Consider the following 26,370-nt stretch of genomic DNA (forward strand, 5'->3'; position numbering starts at 1 on the left):
AGACGGGATTACGGCGGAGTTTGACTCTCTGATGAAGCGGGATGCCGTGGTTTCGTTTCAATCAATCAGTCCCCGCAGCAATACCAAGTATGGCCCCAGGAGCGAATGAGCTGCTGGCTGATCGGCGTACGCCCTTGATGACTGAGGAGACGGTCGTCCGAGCTGCTTGTGAGGTGAAGGTTGCATCCTCCTGGTCGCGATGACGGCAGCTCTTTGCCCCCGTTCGGTCCGAGCTGGTTATACCCATGCCCGTTGAGCGGAGGTACCGCGGGGTCTACGGCCCGTTTGCGATGCCGGAACGAAGCATGTCATGATGGTTTCGGACCAGAGAATAAGCTTTTTTTCGGCGGCGGTTATCGATGGCAAAATCAAAAGACGGGGGACAGAAAGGAGTCGAGCGGTCAAGCGGGTTGACAAGAGATACGGAGCCGCGGAAAACTGTGTCAAAGGAATCATAATAATAAAGGATGTGGGACGGCCTCGTTACAGCCGCCCTCCATCCAACCACTGAACTCCGTACGCGCGCTGGTTTTGTCACTCATTCACAGCGGCCCGGCCAAGTTCCACTTTCCAACGGTCTTCGAGACCCTGCGGGTCTAGGGCAGTGCGCTAAGCCTGTCTTGGTAAAGTGCGGACTTATGCCTCATCCAGAATTGTGGGGCGCTGATGTCTCGATGCGCCGCGGGAGGAGGGCTGCGAGTCGGGTTGCGTGGTGCCGTGGGGAGTGCTTGGGGGGGTGCAGTGCAGTGTAGTGGGAGGGTGCGAAGCATCTTGGGCAGAGGCAACTTTCCCAGAAAGGGACGGAAATCACAAACTACTACTGTAATTCAGGCGGGAACAGCAAGCGCGGCTGCGCTAGTTCGCTGCGTGCACCGACTGAGTAGGTCAGGTAGTGCAGTAGTGCCTTCCAGGTTACCTGGCAGCCTGGGTATGTAGTTTCCTCCATACAGTACATCCCTGAACCTACTGTGTAGGCTGGGAGAGCTCGCCGTTGTTGAATCCCAGTCAACGCGGAAAAATGGGCAGGTGCGGTGTGGGCTCAGGTAGGTACTGTATGTATGTACGGATGTCGCTACCAAAAGAACTGGCTCACCGCCAAATTTGACCGGCAGAATGAAAATGCTAGAAGCACCATAAAGTACAGTGGGGCAAAGCACTATAGCTACTAAAGTCTAGGCATTGTGGCCGATTGTTAGTGAAGATACCTTCTAAAACTTTAGCGACCTTGCATGGTCCGTGCAGAAAGGCGGTGAGCCAGTTCTTTTGGTAGCGACATCCGTACATACATACTCTGTCGTTGGTCTAGGTCACTTCGCGGGCGGTGGCCGGGCCTTGAGCTCGACAGCTTTTTGGCACATGGGGCGGATGGGGCTCCTGCCGCCTCGCGCTCTCACGCCTTCCGTCCCCACAGGCCTTGCAAGTCCTGTGGTCTCGGTAGGTAGTGCCCCACTCTTCTCCAATTGACCCTTTGGCCGTCGAATAATTCCCCAAAAAGTGAGGAGCGCAGTCCACTGCCCCAGAAATCGACGCCAGACACTCTCGTCGCCGCTCACACCTTCATGGCCTTCGGACCGCTCCAACGCTCGCTCCAGGTCCGTTTGAGCTAGCCCTTTCTCAAGATTGAGCTGCGAACAACCGCCCCTTCGTAGCCCCGCACTATGGCCTTGTGATGCATTTCGGCGCTGCAAAACCCCCTCCAACTTTTGAGTTGCGCGCCCTTACCATGTCGTGCGTGCTGGCCCGAGATCGTCCCTGTCGTTGATGCACGGAAGAAAGGAAAGGAAAACCTCTTGGAGCCTGGTTGGTGGGCGAGCAAGCCGCCACGTCCGCGTTCCCGTCCGCGTCCCCGTCCCCGCGCCCGCCGCGGGCCTCCGACAGCCGAGCGCATAGCCGGCGCGCACGCACGACTGGATTCGGGCTCGTCATTCACGGTCGGAGACTGAGATCAAGGCCGATCCCGATCTCGTACTGCCGCCGTGCCGTGCCGTGCCGTGCCGTGCCGTGCCACGCCGGACCGCGCCCTTGCCCAGCCCCGGACACTTGTTCCCGCACTCGCCCTCGCCTTCGCCACCGCACTCGCACCTGCACTTGCACCCGCGCCCGAGTCCGCGCCCGAGTCCGCGCCCGCGGTCTCCCTACCGGTCTACCGCCACGCCTCCCCGTTCCCGCGGGCGACGCTAGGTCGCCATGGCTGCCGAGAACCTCGCACCTCCGGCCCTGCCGCTGCCGCCTCCCATGCCAGCCCGGTCCTCTCAGCCGGACCGCGACCCGTTAACGGCGCCTTCTCCGGTCGCGACCGCGCCCGTCAGCTCCAATGCCCTGCCGCCGCCGACCCCCACCACCCTGTCCCAGCAGTATGACCCGGCTCTCGAGCCCACCATTAAGCATTTGCTGGATCAGCAAGCCGAGATCCAGGCGAGACTGGCCGCCCTCCTGCCCCACAAGTATGGGCCCAACATCAAGCTGGAGCTCGAAATGCTCCGTCACAAACTTCGCGTGCTTCGCGCATACGCTGACGACAACCGTGAGCCGCCCGAGTTTTTCCTTCAAGTCTTTGTTCCCTTCGCTTCTCGCGCTGTCTCCTTCTTCTAACCCCCTCTTGCTTGGTCCCGCTCGGTCTAATCCTCTTAAACCTAGACATATCCGGCAGCATCACCCCGCTGTCGGAGATTGAGGAGGCAAGGATGCTGCAGTATCAGTGCGAGTGCATCGAGGTGGCCTGCCTTGAGCAAGGTAAGCCGCAAGCCTCGCTCCCTGCTCACTGTACCACCCCGTCTCATGCTCTCCCGTTTGATAGGCATCGACCTCCAAGACCCCAGGTTCCTCGAACCCTTGAAACATCACTACCACCGAGATCAGGCTCCTGAAGGATATGCTGCTTGGCTGGACAGAAATTTTGCCCAGTACGACCCAGTCATCCGGGCGTTGCGGTTGAAAGACAGTCTACCGCTCGGGTTCCGTAACAACCACTCGTTCAAGTGTTGGGATGACCGGTGCATGCACTACATCTACGGCTATCCCCATCGAGACGACAGGGACCAGCACTCCAAGGAGCATGTCATGCCCCGTAAGAGGGACTCGGGGCTCTCCGTCGGAGGCACGCCGCCGTTATCCTTCAGCGAGCACTCGAGCCGAACGTATGGCGCCGACTATAGCAAACCGACGACCTCGCCCCCTCTTTACCTCCCCCGCCCGGCTGCAAGTCTCCAGCTGGCCCCCTTGGCCACCGGCGGCCACGTCAAGGACCATCGGGACTCGCTGAAGAATTACTCATTTGTTCCCGAACATCCCCCCAAGCCCCGTGGATCGGTTGATTCAGAGGTCGACCCGCTCTTGCCGCCCCTGAAGCGGAGTCGCGTGGGACAGCCTCGCCTCGAGTCCATCGGGGAACTCCGCCTCCTCCATGAGATCGGCCCCTGTCTGCGCTGCAGGGTACTGCAGAGACCAGTGAGTAGGAGATCTGGCAGTCTCAAGTATTCCCTCCCCGCTGACACTCGTAGTGCGACTCCAACGACCCCTGTAGACTCTGTCCCGATCCCGCAACCTCCCCCGGCAATGACTTTTGGGACACCCTTGGTTGTCAGCGCGGTCCCCTCACCGCCTTTGCTGATATCATGCTTCCCGGTAAACGTCCCTGTCCCTTCAGCGATCCCGTCCGTTCTTGCTGACCAGGTCCCACCCAGCCGTTATGGCTCCTCGCCGCGCCCAGACGCCCATGACGTCGCCCCTCGCCGTCCGTCGCAACGTGAACGATTTCCTGGAGAAGGCATTTGTTGTTCCGCCAGAGATCTCGAGAATGGTCAAGACCCATCTAGACTTCGACGACGGGTTCTGGTGGACTGAAGACCTTGCTATGCTGCCGCCATCCAACCCGAGCCGGGCCTCCTTTCGCAAAGATGCTATTGAAAGACCACCGCCGACACTCAATGTCCTTGCAGCTAGTTGGAACATGAAGCAGACCATGTACAGCTTCTGGCAGCTTTTGAAGATTACCGGTTTGCTTTCCGACAGCCGGGAGTCCGAACTCGCCAACTTCCCGGTCCTGTACCGCGCCAAGCTGTTGCTTCGAGAAACGCTCTTCTACGACTTCCAACAAGCCGATCCCGCCATCCAACCTGAGCCAAATAGCCCCGCCCCTCATGTGATTTTCGACGATGCCGACTCATACGGGCGTTTTCACGTGCTCTACAACTGCGTGGTCCAGTTTCTGCAGTCGTTTGACAGCCTCCTGGCGCGGCCCGGCACGCTCGACCCGAAGCATTGGCTGGCTGGCTTCTTTGCCCTCTGCATCTTCAGTGTAGTGAAGACCATCCTCGTTGACAGGGCCGCGCATCTTCGCTTCAACTCGCCCTCTCATGCAAATATACAAGCCATGCACGCCGTCTATAAGGCTCTCGTGAGCGTCTTTGCGTGGTGCACGCCGATGCTGCTAGATGGTCAGGATAGGGAGCTCGGTCACGATGACCGTGAGCTGCTCCTCTCTGTGGGGATATTTCTCGGGAGGAGCGCATGGGCCGAGCGTGGAATCGCATCATCCAAGGACTTTCTCATGCTCCTCGGCGCCGGGGAGACGGAGGCCATCTACTATCACGGTTTCATCAAGCCACGGCCGCCAGCGAGGCAGGGATCGTTTGTCCTCCCTCCAATCACCAGGACGGCCGAGGAACCCAGGAAACCGCTGCCCGACATGCGGCCACTCATCACTAGCTGGGGCGCAGTGCCCCCGGGCCAACCAGATAGGGAGGTGTACGTCTTCAAGGGGGAGCCCGAAAGGATGCTCGCATCGCCGCAAACCATAGATCCAGGGAGGCGACATACAGTCGCCGAGAGCCCGACTTCCAGCAGACAACCTAGCCGTGTGCTGACGTCCCCGGTCCCCACACCGAGAATGCGGGCCTCCTACCAACGACCGCCACTGAGGCGAGTCTACTGCACCAAGTGCAACGAGTATCCGGAAGGGTTCCGTGGCGAGCATGAGCTGAGGAGACACAACGATGCGAAGCATGCCGCTTTGGTCAAGAGATGGGTATGTACGCAACCGCCGGATCCCTCCGGCTCGCCGCAGCCGGTTATACCGTTGGCAAAGTGCAAGGCATGCGTGACCCAGAAGCGGTACGGGGCTTACTATAACGCGGCGGCACATCTCCGAAGAGCTCACTTCAACCCTCACCGTGGCGGCAAGGCGAGCGGAGATTGGCCTCCTATGTCCATCCTGAAGGATTGGATGCGGGAGGTGCGACAATCGATCGACGTGCAAGATCAAGACGATGGCTCGAGCGGCGACGACGAAGCACAAGACTACAAGGCCGTCCACGAACTCGTCGCGCCACCGCACCGACGGTCTCCCGTCCCGGACGTCCCACGTCTCGCACCAGCCCCCGCCGCACCGCAACAGACACAGGGCCCGCCACTGTTGGCACCTTCCGTCGACCGAGTGAATTCTGTTAGCCTTCCGCCGATAATGATGCAGAGTTCCCAGGGAGCGTTTATAGCACCTACTTCGACTCTCAAGGCCGACGAGCCGCCCCATGCGCCGCCATCTTCCTCATCCTCCTCCGCTCGCAGCCGTTGCCCCCACCCGGAATGCGGCCGAGTCTTCAAGGATCTAGCGGCCCACATGCTAACCCACATGGAAGAGCGGCCCGAGAAGTGTCCGATAGAAACCTGCGAATATCACATCAAGGGATTCGCGCGCAAGTATGACAAGAACCGGCATGCCTTGACGCACTATAAGGGAACCATGGTGTGTCCGTTTTGCCCGGGAGCCGGAACCGCGTATGAGAAGGCGTTCAATCGAGCGGACGTATTCAAGCGCCACTTGACGGCGGTGCATAACGTCGAACAGACTCCGCCCAACAGTAGGAAGATGGTGTTTCCGTCGGGCGCCGGACGAGCTGGAGGCACCGGTGCAAAGTGCAACATTTGCCAGAGCCAGTTTGGCACGGCACAGGAGTTTTACGAACATTTGGACGACTGCGTGCTGAATGTTATCGTTCCCTCCACCCCCCAGACAGCCGGCAGCGGAAGGGGCAGCTCTATGACCAGGAAGGACTCTACGAGGACCCCGACGACTGCGAGCACCGAGAAGGGCAAAGAGCTTGACATGGAGTTAGAAACGCGGGACTCCCAAAAGCCCACGAACTCGCGGGAGCGCCACGAGGATGTCGGCATGGGGAGAGCACACGCCATGGACCGCGAGCACAGCATGACCCAGCAACAACCGGAGTACCTTGGTGCCTTTCTGGGCGACAAGGACGCGATGCAAATCGACCAGCAAGACCAGCAGCAACAGCAACAACGCCCAGAAGAACAGCGTTCTGAGCGACAAGTCTCAAACTCAACAATCCCACCCCTCCGCTCCGCTTCTTCCAACACACAGGAGAAGCAGCATATCAGCCTCGAGCCGACATCCTCGGAGCCGGAACCAAAAGCCGAGATCGAAGTCGCCGTCGCCACCACCGTCTCTCATCGGGATGAGGAGGAAGCCACAGATCTTGAAAGATCCCGGAGCTCCAGCGCAGGCGAGAGCGGTAACCAGACACAGTCGCAGGAACCTGATCAGCCGCCTCTAAACCATAGGGGCATGCCAGAAATCAAACGCGACCAGCTGCTGCGTCCTGAAGTGACACTTGGCTCGCCGGCGCCAGATGTAATGGATACCGACTCACAATGATGCCGTCGCCAGGCTATTGCCCCTCTGTTATTTTGCTGCTTTGATTGATAGGTCTGGGCAGAGTCGAGGAGGCAGGGCCCTGATGATCAATGACCTTCGAGTTCTATTCACTTTGGTTTCCCTACGTTTCAGGCGTGCACAACAAGCATACATGCGTGGACTGCCTCGTTTATTTCACCTTTTATATTTTTATTTTCATTTTTTTAAAAAATTCGGAATGATCCAGATTAGTGTTAGTTACTCTTGTTGCCGAGTTCTTGAGCCTCGCATGTCATGGAGGTGCAGACCCAAGCATGTCTGACTTATGGGACTAGGAAAGATTTAAGAGGACGCAGAACTTGGATGAAGATGAAGGTGCACATATGAATGGGGATATACCTGGGCGTTTAGTCTTTTGGGTCTGGGGTTGGAGGTAATGATGTTTTTTTCCCATCATGAGGTGGATATGAGGGGAAGGGGCCGGAGTTGACTAGATTGCTCGATGGATGGGCTATGCGCAATCACTTGCGCTTGTCCGATTGGTACGTCTGTGCCTGGTTTTAGGAATGGCCTTTGTTTCATTTTTTATTTTTTTTTGTTTGGGGGGGGGCTACAGAGGCACGGGAAGAGAATTGAAAAGATATTAATGCGGCTGATCGACAGCTCCTTGTATCAACGACTGAGTGCAGCAGAACTCGCAACACCAGTTAATGCAATGCTATAGGGCGATATCTCGCGGTATCAACCTTGATTTTAAACTTCAGGGAGATGTGTATGGCTATCCAATGTTGTGTATGACAGTTGAAAAAAAAAAAAAAAAGCCTATGAATGACTTGTGCTCGCTCAAGACAAAAGAAGAGAAGAATTAGGATATCCCATTGTACAACCCCCCCAATCTCCGCCACCATGTATGCATCTTCACATTAAAGACTCGGTGTCTAAGCAAATCCGAATGGATCCGCTCCGGTCCAGAAAACCGGAATCTGCCACCTCTTCCATTTCCACTCGCTTCGGCGCTCTTGGTGTTGTTCTTGTTGCTGTTGTTGCCTTTGGCGCCGGCCCCGGCTTGCGCGCATAACCCCTCAGCATCCTGAAGCAGGACCCTATCTTCCGCCCTTCCTCGACCACGGAATGGACGTCGGCAATCATCTTGCCGGCCTCGCGCATGGCCCTTCCGGGCGTGACGGTGTCGGCCAGGCGCAGTTCGCCGGCGGCCCTCTCCATCTCGGCGCGCAGCAGCCACCGCTCCCAGCTCCAGCCCGCGGCGATGCCCGTGACGGCGGCGATGTTGTCGGTCGAGCCGGTGACCATCGCTTCGAGACGGTGTATTTTGACGGATGATGATGATGGGGAGGAGGAGGAGGAGGAGGAGGAGGAGGACGCTGTCGAGTTTCTGCTAGCGGTGGTGTAGACGGACTGCGGGGGGTGTTTCGGCCCGACGGGCAGGCACACCCACGCGCGACGGATCTCGTCGAAGCCCGCGGCATGGAGGCGGCCGAGGAAGGATCGGGTTGGGTTGGGGTCGTAGCCGAGCGTCTGTAGGGCAAAGTGAAATTCGACGGCCTTTGCGTTGCCGAGCGGCCCGGCGTTCATGATATCGGCGTCGAGAAGGGTAAACTCGAGGTAGCCGCCGGGCTTCAGAACGCGCATGCACTCGCGCAGGCAAGCATCCCACTCGTCGGTACCGTGCTCGCCAAAGAGCTTGAGCACGGCGTGCAGCTCGCGCGCCGAGATGAGGTCGAACTGGTTGTCGGCGAAAGGGAGTTTGGCAAGGCTGGTGACGGCGACCTGGCGGTGGTTGGGCGGGCCGCGGATGTTACTGTTGCTGAGCTGACGAATGGCCTTGGTGGTGACGGTATAGATCTTGGTGTTGGGATACAGCAGAGCGGCGTGCCAGGCCCAGTCGCAGGTGCCCTGTCCTCCGAGATCGAGGATGCGCGCGCGGTCACGGCTGGTGCCGTCGGGGCGGGTGGCCATGTAGCTCTGGCGGCCCAGACGCTTGCCCACGGGGGCGGCGATCAGGCGGCCGCCGTTGAGGAGCTTGGTGGCGGCGACATGCCAGGTAGCCATGCGCATCTGCGAGAGAGCCTCGGCTTCCTTCTCCGCGTGAAGTTTCTCGGGATCATCGACGACTACATCGTCGCCACGCACAACGTTGGCGCTCATGCGCTTCTTTGCCGACTGGGGCACCACCGACAGCTGGAACTTGCCGAGCAATTGGTTGCGGTGAGCATCCCTCAGACAGGCGCGCTGGGCCTGGAGGGCCTCGAAGCGCGTATGGCGGTGGATGAAGACATCCGGGGCACAAGTCCTTACAGAGTAATCCGTGAAAGCCCGGTAGTAGGAAGATTCTTGGCGCGCGAGCTTGGAAGGTAACCTGCGCGGGATATCCTTCTTGGCTACAACTTCGGAGAAGCGGACACTCTTCTTCTTGGGCTCAGCTCCTTCAGGTTCGGGGGAGGCGACCACGGATGGCCCCTCGGACTCCACGTGCGGCCCGGACTCAGGCTCAGACTCCTCGGACGCTTCTCTCTCTTCTGAGAAGCCTACAATACCCTGGAGGTAGGCGCGTTGTGCCGCCAACCACATCTTAGTGCGGTCGATGTGCGACAGTGCATTTTCCTCCCTCTTGGCGACGCACTCAGGATCATACTCGGCGATGATCTCGTCGACATCGGCAGGAGACGGGGGTTCCTCAGCTGCTGCGCCGAAGCCCGGTGCCTCGGGCTGTTTCGGAGTAGGCGGTATTCTAAGAGCAGTGACTGGAGTTTTCTGCTCCCGGATGGCCGTCGGTGGATCCCCGGAATCGTTGTTCAGGGGAAGCTCAATGACGCGCTCGACGATGGCGGTTGGAAGGTCGTCGAGGTGCAGGGGCCGTGGTGGTGGTGGCGGCGGCGGGTCCTTCTCTGCGGGTTTTGTCCAGGGGGTCTTGTAAAAGTTCTCGGCGGTGGTCGAAGTAGGTGGGTTGGCCTCTTCTGGCTGGCTATTCCAGGTCCGCCGGCTGGCAGATGACAGTTCTGAAAAGAAGCCACCCGGGGAAGGTATCTCGAGCTTTGTCAGCCCAACCAGGGAGTGTCGGAGTGAGGGAGCCCTGTCGACGCCAGCGCCGGTAACGAGTCGGGGGAGCTGTTGACGTGCTTGGGTCATCTCTTGTGGTACCTCGATAACCTGAGCAGGTTCCTCCTCGTACTCTGCATCGCTCCCAGAGAGGGCCTGGAGCGTCTCGAGTGCACCGGGCTGCAGGTGGACTCCGGCCCACTCTTCGTCTTGGTTGTCCTGGGCACCGATCGAGGGCGTTGGGGGAGCAGACATTTGGGCCATCTCCTCCGAGTTGATGCTCCCGTCGAGGGAAGGCGGTGCCGAGACACGGGGAGTCTCTTGAGCCTGGCGCAACTCCATAAAGCTCTTGACGGCGGGCGACATGGCAACAGCAGACGGTGGCGTCGGGGGGATAGGCGACATCAGCTTCTTGGCTGCTGCCGGGGCCTGCTCCTCAGGGATCACCAAGGGAGCCAAGGATCTCAACAGTCCCATGGACGCCCGCGAGGCTCTCCTGAGACTCGTGGAGCTTCGTTGGCGGCTGCTACCGTTGGGTTGGAGACGTTGCTCTCGTGTGATTTCGTCATCGGAGACATCGTAAAGATCGTCAAACTCGGTCACGTCGGTCATTATGCTGTCTCGGTTGCTGCTGTTGTTATGGCCATTCCACTGAAGGGACGGGATCGACGAGGAAGCCTGGGAACTGGTGTCGTCGTTGTCGAGGTCGGGCTCGGGCTCGGGCTCAGCGTCGCTCGACACGCAGGAGGGGGTGGCCGGTAAGACAGGCGCCGCAAGGAAGTGCTGGCCTCTCGGTGTGGGAAAATGGTCGCTCATTGGCGAAAGCCACTGCTCGATCTTCTCGACGGACCGCCTTTTCCTCCTCCGCTCGACGAACGAGTCTCTTGTATCCTCGGGCTCCTCCATTATAGGATTAAGTGTCTGCGCCATCCTCCTCCGTCCCAGCGGGGAGGGCGGTCGGTACGCGGTTCTCGGCAGCAATAGCTGGTCGGGCATGGTTCGTTCTCTCTGGCAAAAAAAAAAAGGCAAAAAAAAAAAAAAAAAAGGGAACAAGACAGTAAGACACGGCGCCACACGCGAACGGAAATAGACACTGCAGTAAGATGGAAGACGGCCTGCGCCCAAAAATGCAACGGCAACCAGGAAGAAGAGAGGAATAGCAGAAGAGGAGAAACGACAGGACCGGCTTCGGTCAACGAAGCACTATTGTTGCAAGCTGTGCGACAGGCGGGAGGGAGAAGAGAAGATAACTAAAGGAGGAAGCCAGACCGCGGCCGAGCCAGGTGACTGGAAGGGATATAAAACGAAGGAGAAGCCGGGCTCTGCAGAATTCCCGCCTTTTTGCAGATGCCGTTGTCCCCGGGCCCGCGCAGGCTTGGTGTGATGTGACTGAAGGGCAGCGGAGAGCAGCATTGCTGCTTGCGCGGTGGCGGGCGGTATGCAGGGACGCCGCACAGAGAGCGAGCACTGCGATGAGCCGGGCAGCATCACGGTGGCGAGTCTGCGCAGCTGGCGAATCAGCTGTGGCACAGCCTGAACCGCGAGTCGATGTGTGTGGTATGCGAGGGTGAGGCGCGCGCCAACCGACTTCTCATGGGACGAGGAGAGGTGCACGAATTAGATGGTTGGCCAATGAGAGCCGCCGGCGCAGATGTGGGAGGTTGAGAGGGCGCTTACACGGGCGGCTGCTGCCATTGAATGGACCCGGCTCGCCGTCCCAAGAAGACGAACCACACATTCCGTCGCTGTCGTCGGTCTCCATGCACACGCGTAACTGACTGGCGCATTGAAAAAAGGCTTAGCCAGCGGCGAGCAGGATGCGATGATCGGAAATGTCAATCTCGGGGACGAGCCAATGCAGGCGATACATTAGCTTGCATCGCGGGCCGAGGGGACCGTGGTGCAGTTCATCCAATGTAACCGTCAAGGGAACCGGGTTCCTCGTTCAGTGCCGTAATCCGTATTGTACTGGACATCCATATACGGACGTACACATACTCGTATGTCCGGAATACCGTGTAGTTCATAGGCAGGAAGCATTGGCTGCGGTTGTCGCGGGCCGTCCGTCGATCCTGAACTCGATCGGTTGCTGCAGCCGCACATCAGGCCAACCTCGGACGCTGTGCCCTTGCGCCCCAACCTGTTTCCGGAATTTGTACGCCGAAGAAGTGTTGTATTGAGCAAACGATGCTCATGGGAGCCAGCGTCTACCGGTGATTCTGCCTCACGTTGCATCTCACCGACCCGTCGTAGTCGAGTGTGTTTGCTCTATGCAGTGGTAAATATTAAAATATTCAGCACCTGGAGGCCGAGCAATTTTGTGTATCAGATCTTAACGCCTCAGGCCCATGATTGCAGCGGCTTGATCTAACCAGTGCTTTTCTGCTGATGGTTGCTGGCTTGATAGAAACTTTTAGCAGAAGGCGACATTCAACAGGATGCTATCCTAGTACAGTCTCGAGAAGCATGATGACCAACCAAGTGCCGCCAGTTCGTGCTTGAGCGGCGGAAGAAGCTCGCCAGCAACCGCAGCAAGCAACGGGGTAACAGCCATGACGCACCATAGCCACGGTGTTTCACTGTTGATGGCGACGCGCTGGGCTTGACTCGAACTAAGCCGCGTGGCGCCGACGTGTTCGCACAGCAAAGCTTGTTGACAAGTCGGGAACGAACCAAGCGCCCGCTTGCCGCCGTTGCAGCTTTCGAAAAGCCCGTGGCAGGTTGACCCACTCTGGGGCTTGTGAATTGCTGATTGGCCCCAGCGATCTTCGCCCAAGCAACAGACACTGATCGAATTGCCCCGCCATCAAGCAGCCAGCAACGGAACCCCGCAATCAATTCCAGGGGAGGGGCAGGCCAGCATCACGGCGCGACGCGGCCAATATTCAACTGGACTCGCGACTAGGGACGACATCAACACGCGCTGAATACTACTCTCTTGGATACCTTGGGGCCAGTGAAGCCAAGCTTGAAGATCAATACCCAGGCATGGATGAGCCTGCGCCAGTCGGTCGCAAGGTGATCTACTGCGGAGGTAAGTCCTTCCCGTTTTGATCGTACAAACACTCTCTGCTTTTGTGTGACATCACCCACAAACCGCCGCGCCGCCTGCTCCTAATGCACATTCATACCATACCACAGGCTGAAATGGCAGCAACTAATTCCCATTTCAACTAGTATGCACGCTGCCACCTGAGGTACGAACCCCGAAGTCAGCATCCACCGAGATCGAGGCACATTCGCGCCCCTCTACCCCCCCCCCCCCAAAAAAAAAAAAAAAAAAAAAAAAAGAAAAAGAAAACAAATGCTGCGTCGGGATCGAGCTCTGACAACCGCCTCCTAGTACTGCGAATATGGCGGTACCGTCAAAAAGTGTCAGGACTGGCTAGAAAAGAACCACCCCGATCTGTATGCCAAGATATGGTCACCTGGTGCGTTGTGCTTCCCTTTCTGCCCTTCTAACCGGCTCTCTCTTCCCCGGCTTCCCTACCACAACGGCGAGTCTAACGTCACGGCCCTTCGCCGTCCCCCGACGTGTACAGAAGCACTCGAGGCAGCAACAGCCTCGCTCTCCGTGGAGGCGCAGGAGCGCGCGGCCAAGGACGCGGCCAAGAAGGCGGCCAAGGCCGAGGCAGCCGAGCAGAAGCTGGCCGACAAGCGGGCCAAGAGCATCGTGTCTATCAAGCGGATCGAGCGGAACAAGCGCAAATACGTCACGGCCGTCCATGGGCTGGAGGCCTTTGGGCTGGATCTGAAGAAGGTTGATCCCGATATCCCCTGCTTTCTTTTCATCTACTTCTTCCCTCCCCGCTTCCCCCCTCCGCTGAGGTCCCAATGAGGGGTTGGTGGTACTGACCGAGAACCCAAACAGGTGGCCAAGGACTTCGGGAAGAAGTTTGCTACTGGCGCGTCCGTAACCAAGGTGCCGAGCGGTGGGGAGGAAATTGTGGTGCAGGGCGACGTGAGCGCAGAGATCGAGGAGTTCCTGCTCGAGAAGTACAAGGAGATTCCGGAGGACAATATCGAATTAGTCGAGGACAAGAAGAAGAAGGCTGCTGCGGGTTAGGGATCGAGCGAGGATGACGAGGTCACGCCACTGAAAATTCGGGAGACAGCCCGTTTGGATGCAAAAGAATTGGAGCACAAGACACAACAAAAGCAAATCTCTTTGGTTTCTTTTGGGAGGCGCATCTTCCTTCTACAGAAATGGCCGGAACGAACTCCAAATCACCACAGTCGGGATGATATCCTCCCTGAACGCCGAACCAACCAACCAGTTGAAAGCCAAGAACACAAGCCCGTGCTGGCAAACTGCACCAAAAAAAAATAATAATGATACAAACTCCACCTCAAAACAAAACAAACCACGTAGACAACGGAGGCTCATGGCCTCTTCCTCAACACCCTCCCCGTCCCCGTTCCTGTCCCCGTTCCTGTCCCCGTTCCGTTGCTCGCGGCGGCAGCCTTCCCAGCAGGGACCGCCTTCTTCCCCTGGCCGTTTCCCGCGACACTCTTCTTGACAGTTCCCACCATGGTCCGCCTACTCGTCGCTGCCGTCGACGCAGCCCCGGACTGCTGTTGCAGGGTGGGTGGCGGGGGCTTCGGCTGGGCGCCCGGCGGCGCCGTCATGGGCCGCTTTCGGATCACCGTCGAGGTGCTGCCCTCGCTGGACTCGCTGGTGCCGCTAGCACGGCGAGCCGTCCGCGTGGCAGGGCGGGAGGCCGAGGAAGGGGGGTTGGGGTGCACGCTGACGGCTGCTGTGACGGTGGCGCCGCGTTTCCTACGCGCGGAGGCGGCGGCGGCAGCGGCGGCAGCGGCTGCTGCTGATGACGACGATGACCCTGCTGCTACTGACGCTGCTGTGGCTGTAGCTGATCCCGGCCCGGTCGAGGAGGCGAGCGCCTTGCGCGTTCCTGTTGCCGTGGCGGGGCGCGCGGTCGACCGCGCTCCGTCGACCGTCTTGTTAAGCATATTGGTAGCCGCTACCGCCCGACCGGGAGTCACGGGCGGGCGTGCCGTGCTGCCTGGCCGGCCTGGGGTTGCCGCCGTCCGGGGGGCAAACCAGGAGTTTGAGGGGGCAGGGGACAAGACTTGTGCTGGGTTGCGCGCAATGTCTGTTGTGATGGGATGCGGGCGAATCTTCTTCTGAGGAGTCTGCACCTCATTCTCCTTATCTCCGCCGGAGATCTCATGGCTGTCCAGACGGTTAGCGCAAGGCGTGTCCTCTCCCCCGAACCCAACATACCTTCGCCTCTTGACAGGGTGCGCCGAGGTTGCCGTTCCCCTCGTCGGTGGCCGGGATGGCACATCTTTCGCGGGCACGGGCGGGCCCCTAACAGACTCCGGATGCGAGTTTGGCCTCTGTTGCGACTTCTCGGAATACCTCTCCAACAGCTCCCCCATGGTGAGCTTGCGCAGAGACAGGGGAATGCGGTTGACGCGAATCTCGATCCGCGTACGGAGACTCTGTGCGTGGATGTGGTAGTTTGCTCGGAGCTTGCGGGTGCGCTCGGTGACTGCGAAACCCGTGAGCAACCCCGTTTTCCACCATCACCTATTTTGCGCCGGAACATACTCTCGAGCTGCAGGTTGTCAATGAGCGCCTGCTTCTGCGCAAGCGTAATCCCCACCCTCTGCCTCTTCAGAGGACCCTCTTGCGGGTGTCCGCTCCCGCCGTTTGCCGCCCCTTTTTGACTCGACATGTTGACCACGTGCTGGTTGTCGCTTGACATATCCAACTGATCCGATTTGCGTTTCTTGTTGCCAACGGATTGCATGGTTGTGATGAAGTCGCGCAGAAGACCCAATGATAGCAGAATTGAATTTGGCAATTAGTTCCTGCTTCAAAGCGCTGCGTAGTCCTGCCGAGGTCGAGAAACGAATTGAGGTTGTAAAAAGTGCAGAGTCGAGAACGAATTGTGGGAAAGTAGTGCGCGCTGAGTGACGTGAGTGGTCCGCGTCTCTGAAAGTAAACAAACCAAGCGCCGGCGGGGCCACTTGTTTTGAGAGCTTGGCCGGGGGTTCTCATTAACCAGCTAGTTACTCCGTACTTGAGTTGTTAGTTAATCCGTAGTGTGGGGCCTTCCGCCTAGCTATGGGTTAGTGTAGTTGATTGCTGTGCTGTACGGATTGCACAGTAGCTTGGACTGCAGCACAGTGCGAAGCTTCTCGATCGGGTGTCAGCCAAGACCAGGCTGAACCGCCTTACGCAACAGAGCTCCGGTCCCGCGCTTCAACACTCAAACCACCAACGGACCAACGCTTCGACCCGATCCATCGCCCACGAATTCCACGGACCAAGGGCGACAATTCCAACGAGCATACCAGCGCATCGATTCACAGCGAGTCTCTCCGGATACCGATAACAGCTCGCCAAGATGGTCCTCGAGGCGGTAATGATCGTGGTAGACAACAGCGAGAGCAGCAGGAATGGCGACTACACACCGACCCGCTATGACGCGCAGTGCGACGCTGTGAATATCATCTTCCAGAACGTCGTCCAGGGCAACCCAGAGTCGTCGGTCGGTTTGATGAGCATGGGCGGCAAGGGCCCCGAGGTGTTGGCGACCCTCACGACGGACCAAGGCAAGATCCTGGAGGGCTTGCATCAGACCAAGAAGAAGATCCGGGGAAATGCCCACCTCTCTACCGGAATACAAGTAGCTAGCGTGCGTTTCCGATCAAGTCGTCTCGTTCCCTTGAGTCCCGGGCTAACTCGCGACCCCAACAGCTTGCGCTCAAGCACCGCCAGAACAAGTCCCAAAGGGCGCGCATCGTCGTCTTCGTCTGCTCCCCGATTGAAGAAGGCGAGAAGGAGCTCGTCGTCCTTGCTAAGAAGATGAAGAAGTTCTCCATTAGCGTCGACTTTGTGCTGTTCGGCGATATGGACGAGGAGAACCAGGCAAAGTTGGAGGCGTTCAACCGCGAGATCAAGGGCAACACCGACTCGTCGCACCTCGTCGTCATTCCGCCCAGTTCGAGGCTGCTCAGCGACCAGCTCATCTCGACGCCGATCTTGCTCGGCGAGGGCGCCGCCGGCGGTGCGGGCGGCTTGGGTGGTGATGCCGGTGGCTCGAGCGAGGACTTCCCGTTCGGCGTCGACCCGACACAGGACCCCGAGCTGGCGCTGGCGCTGCGCATGAGCATGGAGGAGGAAAAGGCGCGGCAGGAGAAAAGGGCACGCGAGGAAGCCGAGGCGGCCAAGAAGAACAGCTTAGAATCCGTCAAGGAGGAGGGCGAGTCTGCGCCGCTGCTGGATAAGGATGGGCAGCCGAGCGGCAGCAAGAAGGACGATGATAAAGGAGGCAAATCGGACGATGCCGACAAGATGGACACTTCGTGAGACAGGTCGCCGGGCGGTCTTGGTCGAGTTGTGGGGGAGGACACTTGACGAGACGGTGGGCTGCTCGAACTCTCATCGTCCCCGAGCCTGTAGAGCATAGACGATGCCTGGCATTAACAGCGGGGCGGTCTCGTAGCCCTTTACTATATATGACAACGGACGCCGCTAACTCCCATGCCTCCCCCAAACCCATTTCCGGTCCTCCGCGCTTTATCTTCCCGCACCCCCGCTGCCTACCCCTACCATCCCGTCCCGATCCGGCCCAGGTCCTACCTGTTGTTGATTTCCCGGATATATGACCCCAGCTTGCGATCAAAAAGGTCACAGCGCACGGGCATCTCGAGCTGGTAAAACGGATTCTTCATGACGTAGTCGGTGTACATATCGTACACGCGCCGCATCGTCAGCTCCACGTTGGCCTGAGTCGTGTCGGTGAAAAGCAGGAACTTTGTGCCCGTCAGCGTCGCGAAGCATTGCATCCGAAAGTTCTCCGTCTCCAGCACCTCCAGGCCGGAAGGCAGTTCTGGGCGGGTGAGGGATCCGCCGCCCGCGGCCGAGGAGGTCGAGGAGCGGTTGCCCGTGTTTGCGGACTTCAGAGGGTTGAGACGGGCCGTAATTGCGTGGACGCTGGGAGGAGGGGAGGTAAGTGGTCATGTTCTGAGCGAGACACAAAGTTTGGGGGGGGGGGGGGGGGCTTGAGTGCTCATCATACCCATGGAACGTGCCAGCCAGGACAAGGTAGTCGTTTGTGCTGATCTTATTGAGGCCGCCCTCGTGGAAGGTCCGGTTGTAGATCAGGCCACCCGCCTTGTTGATGATAATGAGGGCGAAGACGGTCCTAGCAATTCGCGCTTGATGGTGAGTCGGGGGGGTTCTTGACTGAGAGAGAGTATGGGGAAGAATACGAACATGATGGGTGTTTCATCTCATGGCTGCCGGGGAAAGGGGAAAATGAGCGCTCCTGTAAAATGAAACTTCCGACGCAAATTAATGAGTTGAACTACGAGTCAGCGGGCCACACTGACCTGGCGACTCCAAAGATCACGGCTTCAATCTTCCCACTCGGCGGATGTGCCTGTGTTGTCGGCGAGCTGCTCACATCGGCCCGCTTGCCAGTGGGGCTGAGGAGAGTAAAGAAATAGGGTTAGGGTTGAAAGCCAGCAGCCTGCTGAGGCGCGAAACTAGAACTCCCTTCCTAGTAGTAATCAGGTACAGAGTATATCCCCTTTCGTCCAGGAGAGCCTTCCACCCTTATCAGGTTGATCAAGCCTCCAGGTGCTGCCATCTTGCAAGAGAGACGCATGCAGGTTTGCAGGGTGCATCTCTGCGCAGCAGAGCTTGATACCCTGATTGTCCAACTATGGCCGAAATCATATTGTTACAAAAATACCTTCGGTACACTCAGGTAGCCGCGCCATTTTTAAGCAGAGATCATCATACTTGTAAGGTGTGCGCTATCAAGCAGAAACCGAAAGTTCGATGCTCACATGTCAGGTAACCACTTTGTATGTTCCAGTAGTACCTCCTGCAGTAGGGTACCTTATCTACCTAGTGTAGAGGTGACTTGTCGTGCAGAGTAACCGGACTGCCTAAGCTACCGTACCTACTGCCCTACTTTGAAGTAATCTCCGCAGCAGGTCACGGTACCTGAGATAGATCCGGATACGGAAGCATTGCTTCAAGCAAGATCTTGACATGCAGGTTTGGGCAGGTGAACCCCGGCAGTTGCATCCCCACCTGGAAAATCGTCCCTGGCAGTCACGGAGTCGGCACAGCCGACACAGTACACTAGTGTAGTATAACTAGTGGAGGGCGCGCAGAGAGTGATTCCGGCCCGGCAAAATGACCATGCCATGCCTCCCGCCCCATCCGCCATTCCGTGTCATCCGAGTGGCCCGGCAGCAGGGTCCTCTCGCAATCTTAGCACTCCACATTCACAAGGCGCCGCCCGTTCATGGATGCTAGAGTGGACCGCGTCTATCTCCACCAGCTGTCCTTTTCTTGTGGCCACATGGAAGTCTCGACGGCAGGTTCGAAATCTGGAAGGTAACGTAGCCCTGTGCGTTTGGGACCAGCTGCATGTGAAAAATGCTGCACGGGCGCCTGTGAAGATGAGCGCCACATAAGGGAGTGATTGGCGCGCTGTTCGAACCTTTACACTACTGCTCTTTTCTCGTTTTGGTTTTTTTGCTTGTGCAACCGCTGTCGAACCTCGGCCGCGAAACTTAACTCGTTGACTCGGGCGGTTGGTTGCCTGACGGGCCGTGCAAGACTCAGCTTACACTGCGGCCACTCGCTCTTCTGAGATTTCCCGCCGTGCTTATCAACGCAAGGGCAGATCTCTTGCCTCGTCCAAGCCCCGCTACGACCAGACGATCTGCTCGTCCGATTCCACCACGTGGGCACCGACCGCTTCCTACCTGGCCGTCTTTTTGGCTCTCGGTTGCGCCTGAAAACCGAGTTTCGTCCTTGTTTTCCGTGCCTGCGGCAAGACTGGGTACCGCTCCTTTGCCCGTCCCGCAGCAGTAGGTACTTTTGGTTCCTAGACAATTTTTATATGTGCCCGTAGCGACTAGGAAGCGGAAGGCCCCCGCGCCACATCCCCCCCTTGGCCATGACAGCACGTCGGCGCCCGGCGCTGCACAAACAGACGCCGCCCAACAGCAAAGATCGCGGCGACAAGACGCATGCCATGCCGGTACCATCCCCCCGCGTCATCAATGCGGCGCCGTCGCTCGAGAAAGCCGAGATGTACGGCATCGACGACAACCGACCCGTCTTCAGCCGCGCCATGGCTCTGGCTGGCCGCGTGTTCATCGAGACCATCCCGCAATGGCTGGCCATCGGGGCCATGCTGTCGCTGATCTTCGGCGGCTGCTGCTCCAACGTCTTCGCGCTCGAATCCATCATCCAGGTCGAACCGGCGAGCGGTACGTCTTGTCTCGTGTGTGGCTTCAGAAGCGCGCCGTGCACCTACGCGAAAGCGCCCCCTCTGTTGCGCCGGGGGGGGGGCCGGAGAGAGGAGCATTAGCGGGCTAATGATAGGGCGCTGCCAACAGGAACCCTCTTGACATTTGTCCAGTTCCTCTTTGTCGCCGCCATCGGGCTGCCGTCGCAGTTCGATCCCAAGCGCCCGCCTTTCTTTCTCAAGCCGAATAAGGTCCCGATCCGTCGCTGGCTCGTCAACATTGTGCTGTTCTTCAGCATCAACGTGCTCAATAACCACGCGTTCAGCTACGACATTTCGGTGCCGGTGCATATCATATTGCGGTCTGGAGGCAGCATTACCACCATGCTGGCAGGGAGTCTGTACGGCAAGAAATACTCGCGGATCCAGGTCATCGCAGTGCTCCTGCTCACCGTGGGCGTCATCACTGCGGCCTGGTCCGATGCGCAAACCAAGGTATGTATTTGGAACCGCTTTTTTTTGCAATCGCAACGACGAAAAAGAGGCTGACATGCACCAGGGGTCATCTTCGAGCAAGTCGACCGGTAGCACAAGCTTCGGCATCGGCCTCGCCATACTCTTCATTGCGCAGGTTCTCTCGGCCATCATGGGCCTCTACACAGAAGAGACGTACCGCATCTACGGGCCGCAGTGGAAGGAAAATCTCTTCTACTCTCATCTTCTATCGCTGCCGCTATTTCTACCCTTCTTGTCGTCCTTGACGAAGCAGTTCATGAAGCTTGCCAACAGTCCTCCGCTCGCGCTTCCCGTCCCCCCCCAAGAGGATTATCCCAATCTGTCGCCAGCCATTCATGAAGGCCTGGAGATGATCCAGATCCCGAGTCAGCTGTTTTACCTTGTGCTCAACGTCCTTACACAGTACGCGTGCATCCGGGGTGTGAACCTGCTGGCGGCGGCGTCGTCCGCCTTGACCGTCACCATTGTGCTCAATATCCGGAAGCTGGTGAGCCTGCTGTTGAGCATATGGTTGTTTGGGAACCGACTGGCGACGGGAACCCTCATCGGCGCTGTTATCGTCTTCTTTGCCGGAGGCTTGTATTCTCTGGATGGGAAACGCAAGCCGCCCCAGAGAAGAGCTGCGGCCAAATGATGGAACGGGTTTGGCCAGGGTAGCTTTCTACTGTACATATTTCATGGAAGCATACAATACGAGAAAAGCCTCTTCATAGATGGTTCAACGATTCGTTTATCATTCCCAGGGGTATGCACAGTATTGGTCGGCCCGGCTTGACAGTACGGAATTGGAAGGCTGAATGAGCCTCTCACCAGGGGTTCCTGGGCACAACGTCTCAGTTCGCGCGGTTAGGGTCGGACTGTCACTGCAGGTGGGCTTTGTTCGTTCAGCAAGGGCGCTGAATTAAGCGCATCCTAGCGGGCTTGGCAACGAATTTAGCGGCCAGCTCCGGGCTCTTGTGCCAGCCAGACGGTGCAGCCCACTAGCACCTTGTCAACGGAAGAATGCAGGATTAGTTAACGCCAGTAGCTAGTATACTGTGCCAAGGTTGCATTGGACTGCTTTAGGAAAGCCCAACCATCCTTGAGACCCTCTTTGAATAGTCTTTTCGAAATGATGACTCTGACTTCGACGAAGAAAGAGACTAGTTCAACTTTAACCTGGAATACCTATTCTTTTCCCAAGAGTGTCAGCTAATATCAAGGTTCTTATCGCAAGTCTTCTCAACGTTGCCGTTTTAGGGACGCTTGATTGTCCTTTCCTTTTCCTCAACAAATCATGGCTGGTGAGTTCGAATCGACCACTGATAGCAACTCACTGCATCATTTGTCCCTCCCGCCCACACACAACCAACCAACCAAAAACGCTGAAATACTGCGACACCCGACGGATTGCGACACGACAGCATCTCGTCCCTCGCGGTATCTCCCTCGTGGGAACACGTTGTTAATTTGCTGTAACCAGAACACCCGTACTTGCATGATCCGTCGTCAAACTCGACGTCGCCCAGGATCACAGCTACTCAAATGCCAGAACTCGACTCGGACAATGAAGAGTACGGGATCCGTGACCAGGGTGACACAGGATCCGAGGGCGAGCTAGACGGGCATGAGTCCCACGGATCTGACGAGGGTCACATCGAGGCCGGTTCAGGTCGGGATGACGGCCGCGGGCGGCACCAACTCGAAATGGAGGACGGCATGCTTCCCCGAGACATGCCTCCAAAAACCGCCTTCTATGACATGGTTACGGAGCGGCAAATGACTCAGACCGATGCCAAGCTGTTCTACCAGCGAAGCCAGGCTGAGAGCCGTACCCAGCTTAATCAACTCTCCCAGATGTCGCCTCAGGGCAGCCCGCTTCTCGCGGCCGGCGGGCTTGCCTCCCCGTCCCCTGACCTCTCTTCAAACCTTGGACGCAGTTTCAGCAACTTGAAACTGTCAGACATCGGCTCTGCTGCCACCCCGGAGTCCGTGCCCGATCAGTCTCTGAGGAAGGAACCCGGGTTCATTGGAGCAGCCAACGCCGCCAGCCTCGGCAGCCATGCCCAACTGAACAGCGCCGGCCCGGTCGCTGGGACTCCAATAGAGGCGGCCCTTCATCAGCAGATGCTCCTGGGTGACGGAGTTCCAGGTCTCGGTAACAGCAGCTACCTGGATGCCGACCCCCAGATCAACGCCGAGCTGAGCACCATCTTCAAGGACATCAAGAAGATTCTGGATCTCCGGAACAAGTACATCCGGCTCTCTCTCCAGGGACCCTTCGATAATCCGAAGGACGATCCGAGCTGGAACATCTACCCACCTCCTCCAGAGCCGGCATGGACTGAGGATCGGGAGAAGGCTGCCCGGGGGGGCAACAGCGCCAGTAACAGCATGCAGAACAGTCTGGTGTTGAACGTTGATAAGCAGCGTCCCGACGAGCAGGCGTCTGATCAAAGGGGTGGTGCACCACGCAAGTCTAAAGCCAAGAAACGCAAGCCGGGTCAGGACATTGGCGAGGACTTCGACTTGGAGGATTTGCTGCCCGTGCCGGGACCTTGTGAGATGACTTTCCGGATGGATGATATGGGAGTGTATCAGGTCTACGAGAACCAGCAGTCGGAAGAGGCAGACACGCCGTTTGTCAAGGTGCCGACCATCAAGGAGTACTATCTAGATTTGGAAGACGTCCTGAACATCTCGTCCGATGGCCCCAGCAAGAGCTTTGCGTTCCGTCGCCTGCAGTACCTGGAAGGCAAGTTCAACCTGTACATCCTCCTCAACGAGTATCAGGAAACGGCCGACAGCAAGAAGGTGCCACACCGTGACTTTTACAACGTCAGGAAAGTCGATACTCACGTTCACCATTCCGCGTGCATGAACCAAAAGCACCTGCTTCGCTTCATCAAGAGCAAGATGAAGAAGTTTCCGGACGAGATCGTCCTGTTTCGGGACGGCAAGCACCTTACGCTGGCCGAGGTGTTTGAGAGCATCAACCTCACGGCCTACGATCTCAGCATCGACACGCTGGACATGCACGCCCACAAGGACTCGTTCCATCGGTTCGACAAGTTCAACCTCAAGTACAACCCGATCGGCGAGTCGCGGCTGCGGACCATCTTCCTCAAGACGGACAACTTCATCAAGGGTCGGTATCTGGCCGAGATTACAAAAGAGGTCATCGCCGATCTCGAGTCGAGCAAGTACCAGATGGTCGAGTGGCGCATCTCCATCTACGGCAAAGCTCTTGACGAGTGGGACAAGCTCGCGGCCTGGGTTGTCGACAACAAGATCTTCTCTCACAACGTCCGCTGGCTGATCCAGATCCCGCGTCTGTACGACGTCTACAAAGGGAGTGGCTTGATGGACACGTTTGAGCAGATCATCAAGAACATCTTCCAGCCGCTCTTTGAGGTCACCAAGGATCCCAGTAGCCACCCCAAGCTCCACATCTTCCTGCAGCGGGTGATTGGCATCGACAGCGTCGATGACGAGAGCAAGGTTGAGCGCAGGTTGTTCAAGAAGTTCCCGGTGCCGAGGGTCTGGGATTCGAAGCAGAACCCGCCATACACCTACTGGATCTACTACCTCTATGCCAACTTGGTGTCTCTGAACCACTTCCGCAAACAGAGGGGGTTCAACACGTTTGTGCTCCGCCCGCACTGCGGCGAGGCCGGGGACAGCGAGCACTTGGCCGTGGCGGCGCTGTGCTGCCACAGCATCAGCCACGGCCTGCTCCTGCGCAAGGTGCCGCTGCTGCAGTACGTTTTCTACCTCGAACAGATCGGCATCGCCATGTCGCCCCTGAGCAACAACGCGCTGTTCCTGGCGTATGAGCGAAACCCGTTCATCCAGTACTTCAAGCGCGGGCTGAACGTGTCGCTGTCGACGGACGACCCGCTGCAGTTCGCCTTCACCAAGGAGCCGTTGATTGAGGAGTATGCAGTCGCCGCTCAGATCTACAAGCTGAGCTCTGTCGATATGTGCGAGCTGGCCAAGAATTCGGTCAAGCAGAGCGGTTACGAGTTCTCGATCAAGCAGCAGTGGCTAGGCCCAAACTTCCACCTGCCCGGCCGCAGCGGCAACACCCAGGTCAAGACAAATGTCCCGGATCGGAGGGAAGAGTTCCGGTACCAGACGCTCATGGAGGAGCGTAGATTGTAAGTGTTGCTGTTCTTTGGTTTTTGAGTCGCCATGGTCAATAATCAACTGACCGCCATGGTTGTTAAGACTCGAGAGATACACGTCCGCCCCTGGCGGAACGCCCTCCGTCGCCGGCGACCCCATTACTATCACGGGCCTGCCTCCCCGCTCACCCGCTCCCACCACTCAAGGCCACGCCACCGCCTCCACGGGCGGGCCTATCTCAGATCCGCGCCAGCAGCAACAGACGGCCCCTTTGACAACGAGGAATGCCCTCGAGGGCCAAGCCGGCGGCATCGGCAGCCCCGCGCTCACGGGGATACCCATGTCGCTTAGCCAGACGCAGCTCTCGGCGGCGGGTAGCCCCTTAACGCTGGCCCCATCGCCGGGCCTAGGGACGCCTGCCGCTGGCGTCGCTGCTGTTGCTGACCCGACACTGCATTCCCTATCGGGCCACGAGCCCAGGTACTTTCCGGGAATGGTTTCGCGGAGCCAGAAGAAGGGGAGCACGAGGCGGGAGTCGGGACATGAAAGTGATGTGGTACGAGGCGACGGGGAGAAAGGAGCTAATGGGGGAAGGGACTAGGGGGAAAAGAGGGGCGGGAAGAGGTTGGAGGGACAGATCTTTTTACTTCTCTCCTGAGTTGTGAACCTTCCCTTATCGATCGTGCAACGGTTCAAGGCTGCCGAGGTAAATAGACCCGGACGTTCCGTGGTCTTATAGCGGCCCTCTTTAACGAACTCGGGGCAGACATGCTTTAACTTTATAGTAGTGTACAGAGGCATGCTTATTGGGGTTAATCTATCACCGAAACGATACCCGTGACGTAAGGCATGTCGTTCCGCCATGGTTATCTTCGAAACGTGGGACCCACAAATATCAAACTACGAGTAAGGTGCTTTGTTGGGCACTTCTACGGCAGCTCAGCACTCCCTAGTAGTAACGTAACTGCACAGCTTGAATCTGACAGTTGAAGACAAACAAACAAACCAAAACCAGAAACAGGCCTGAAGGCATGAACGCAGTGAAGAACCACGTGCTAGGATGCATGCACAATTGCAGTCGTGACATCTTTCTTAAGGCAGGGGTTGGGTCGAGACAACCGGAGCTGGCCCGAGTGGTCCGTTTTGGCACCCCGGTACGGAGTAACTAAGCCGGTAAGATATACCATGTATAATCTGCTACAGTACGTCCGTACATAACTACAGTACAAGTAAACCGATGCTGCAGACAGCCCCACTAGCGGGTTCCTCCTCTGTATGTATTGTTCACAACCCAAAGAGTCCAGGACCCAACCTGGTGCCCGCCGACTTCCCTTCGCGAGCGCAACACCACGATCAGGACAGAAACTGGTTTTAGGTTTGAAAGTCGCTCAATTCCGGGCGTTCCAGGCATGCGAGCCGCTCCCGCATAGCCTCTTGGCTGTCACCCGATCTGCATTCTTCAGACACGACAATTCAGGTTCTCGAATCCTTAAAGTGAACTTAGCCGCTCATTTTGGCGCACAGTCCCCCTAAAGATCCACACCCCTGGCCCCAGCACATCCCGCCTGGGTCCGGCCCAACCTCGATCCGCTCCAAACTTGTTCACTGCAACGCCTACTCCGTACTACCTCCATCCTGCTCCGAACCCCGCGACGACAGCATACTCGTTCCGCGCCGTAGCCCCGCCCCCTCCCTTCCCGCCTTTCGTCTGTCTCGCAGCATTATCTAGCCGCCGCGGTGACTCCGATGCCTCCTTCTGCTGCCGCTCTTCAGCAACAATAGCGGCCC

General features: G+C 57.9%; 9 protein-coding genes across 9 annotated transcripts in view; 6 read left to right on the plus strand and 3 right to left on the minus strand.

Moving 5' to 3' along the window:
* Nucleotides 1-2,187: 2,187 nt before the first annotated feature.
* P884DRAFT_303533 (uncharacterized protein) lies at nucleotides 2,188-6,673 on the plus strand (the record flags this gene model as incomplete). The annotated part of the gene is made up of 5 exons (XM_069445041.1): nucleotides 2,188-2,524; nucleotides 2,638-2,733; nucleotides 2,798-3,447; nucleotides 3,501-3,624; nucleotides 3,684-6,673. The coding sequence occupies 5 exons, from the start codon at nucleotides 2,188-2,190 to the stop codon at nucleotides 6,671-6,673; spliced, it is 4,197 nt and encodes a 1,398-aa protein (XP_069293538.1).
* An 897-nt stretch (nucleotides 6,674-7,570) lies between these two features.
* Nucleotides 7,571-10,705, minus strand: P884DRAFT_281085 (uncharacterized protein; the record flags this gene model as incomplete). Its single annotated transcript, XM_069443498.1, has 2 exons — nucleotides 7,571-8,068; nucleotides 8,105-10,705. 2 exons carry the CDS (start codon nucleotides 10,703-10,705, stop codon nucleotides 7,571-7,573), a joined length of 3,099 nt encoding a protein of 1,032 aa, XP_069293539.1.
* Nucleotides 10,706-12,460: 1,755 nt separating this feature from the next.
* P884DRAFT_295193 (translation initiation factor SUI1) lies at nucleotides 12,461-13,922 on the plus strand. Its single transcript, XM_069444319.1, has 5 exons — nucleotides 12,461-12,743; nucleotides 12,887-12,906; nucleotides 13,053-13,140; nucleotides 13,252-13,469; nucleotides 13,581-13,922. Exons 1-5 carry the CDS (start codon nucleotides 12,698-12,700, stop codon nucleotides 13,773-13,775), a joined length of 567 nt encoding a protein of 188 aa, XP_069293540.1. The 5' UTR covers nucleotides 12,461-12,697; the 3' UTR covers nucleotides 13,776-13,922.
* On the minus strand, nucleotides 13,923-15,658 carry P884DRAFT_332870 (Borealin N terminal-domain-containing protein). The gene is made up of 3 exons (XM_069445815.1): nucleotides 15,285-15,658; nucleotides 14,955-15,225; nucleotides 13,923-14,903 (listed from the first exon to the last, which is right to left on the minus strand). Exons 1-3 carry the CDS (start codon nucleotides 15,484-15,486, stop codon nucleotides 14,093-14,095), a joined length of 1,284 nt encoding a protein of 427 aa, XP_069293541.1. The 5' UTR covers nucleotides 15,487-15,658; the 3' UTR covers nucleotides 13,923-14,092.
* A 428-nt stretch (nucleotides 15,659-16,086) lies between these two features.
* On the plus strand, nucleotides 16,087-17,009 carry P884DRAFT_170074 (uncharacterized protein; the record flags this gene model as incomplete). The annotated part of the gene is made up of 2 exons (XM_069437303.1): nucleotides 16,087-16,377; nucleotides 16,440-17,009. Coding segments are annotated over 2 exons (861 nt in total), but the record flags the coding sequence as incomplete, so codon positions are not given.
* Nucleotides 17,010-17,212: 203 nt separating this feature from the next.
* P884DRAFT_232574 (Sybindin-like protein) lies at nucleotides 17,213-18,193 on the minus strand. The gene is made up of 4 exons (XM_069439856.1): nucleotides 18,077-18,193; nucleotides 17,961-18,025; nucleotides 17,764-17,889; nucleotides 17,213-17,678 (listed from the first exon to the last, which is right to left on the minus strand). Coding segments are annotated over exons 2-4 (486 nt in total). The 5' UTR covers nucleotides 17,963-18,025; nucleotides 18,077-18,193; the 3' UTR covers nucleotides 17,213-17,320.
* A 1,472-nt stretch (nucleotides 18,194-19,665) lies between these two features.
* Nucleotides 19,666-21,109, plus strand: P884DRAFT_303539 (UAA transporter family-domain-containing protein; the record flags this gene model as incomplete). The annotated part of the gene is made up of 3 exons (XM_069445042.1): nucleotides 19,666-19,981; nucleotides 20,111-20,454; nucleotides 20,519-21,109. 3 exons carry the CDS (start codon nucleotides 19,666-19,668, stop codon nucleotides 21,107-21,109), a joined length of 1,251 nt encoding a protein of 416 aa, XP_069293544.1.
* Nucleotides 21,110-21,999: 890 nt separating this feature from the next.
* On the plus strand, nucleotides 22,000-25,183 carry P884DRAFT_303540 (uncharacterized protein; the record flags this gene model as incomplete). The annotated part of the gene is made up of 2 exons (XM_069445043.1): nucleotides 22,000-24,614; nucleotides 24,685-25,183. 2 exons carry the CDS (start codon nucleotides 22,000-22,002, stop codon nucleotides 25,181-25,183), a joined length of 3,114 nt encoding a protein of 1,037 aa, XP_069293545.1.
* Nucleotides 25,184-25,819: 636 nt separating this feature from the next.
* The window catches only part of P884DRAFT_281092 (uncharacterized protein), a gene marked incomplete at both ends in the record, with an annotated part of 4,566 nt that continues 4,015 nt past the window's right edge, over nucleotides 25,820-26,370 (plus strand). Inside the window, one exon of the mRNA XM_069443499.1 lies at nucleotides 25,820-25,855. Within this exon, the coding sequence (XP_069293546.1) occupies nucleotides 25,820-25,855 (36 nt within the window). The remainder of the gene's footprint in view (nucleotides 25,856-26,370) is intronic.

Source organism: Thermothelomyces heterothallicus (genome assembly GCF_042370625.1).
Source record: "Thermothelomyces heterothallicus CBS 202.75 unplaced genomic scaffold P884_scaffold_40, whole genome shotgun sequence".
Lineage (NCBI taxonomy): Eukaryota > Fungi > Ascomycota > Sordariomycetes > Sordariales > Chaetomiaceae > Thermothelomyces > Thermothelomyces heterothallicus.

Excerpts from the sequence above, each read along its gene's own strand:
- P884DRAFT_332870 (XM_069445815.1), bottom strand. The coding sequence starts at position 15,486 with ATGCAATCCGTTGGCAACAAGAAACGCAAATCGGATCAGTTGGATATG. Across the intron at positions 15,226-15,284 it reads TGACAACCTGCAGCTCGAGA|TCACCGAGCGCACCCGCAAG; the intron begins GTATGTTCCGGC and ends CGGGTTTCGCAG. Across the intron at positions 14,904-14,954 it reads CACCCTGTCAAGAGGCGAAG|CCATGAGATCTCCGGCGGAG; the intron begins GTATGTTGGGTT and ends CCGTCTGGACAG.
- P884DRAFT_295193 (XM_069444319.1), top strand. The coding sequence starts at position 12,698 with ATGGATGAGCCTGCGCCAGTCGGTCGCAAGGTGATCTACTGCGGAG. Across the intron at positions 13,141-13,251 it reads TGCCAAGATATGGTCACCTG|AAGCACTCGAGGCAGCAACA; the intron begins GTGCGTTGTGCT and ends CGACGTGTACAG. Across the intron at positions 13,470-13,580 it reads TTGGGCTGGATCTGAAGAAG|GTGGCCAAGGACTTCGGGAA; the intron begins GTTGATCCCGAT and ends GAACCCAAACAG.
- P884DRAFT_232574 (XM_069439856.1), bottom strand. Across the intron at positions 17,679-17,763 it reads CTGGCTGGCACGTTCCATGG|CGTCCACGCAATTACGGCCC; the intron begins GTATGATGAGCA and ends CCCTCCTCCCAG.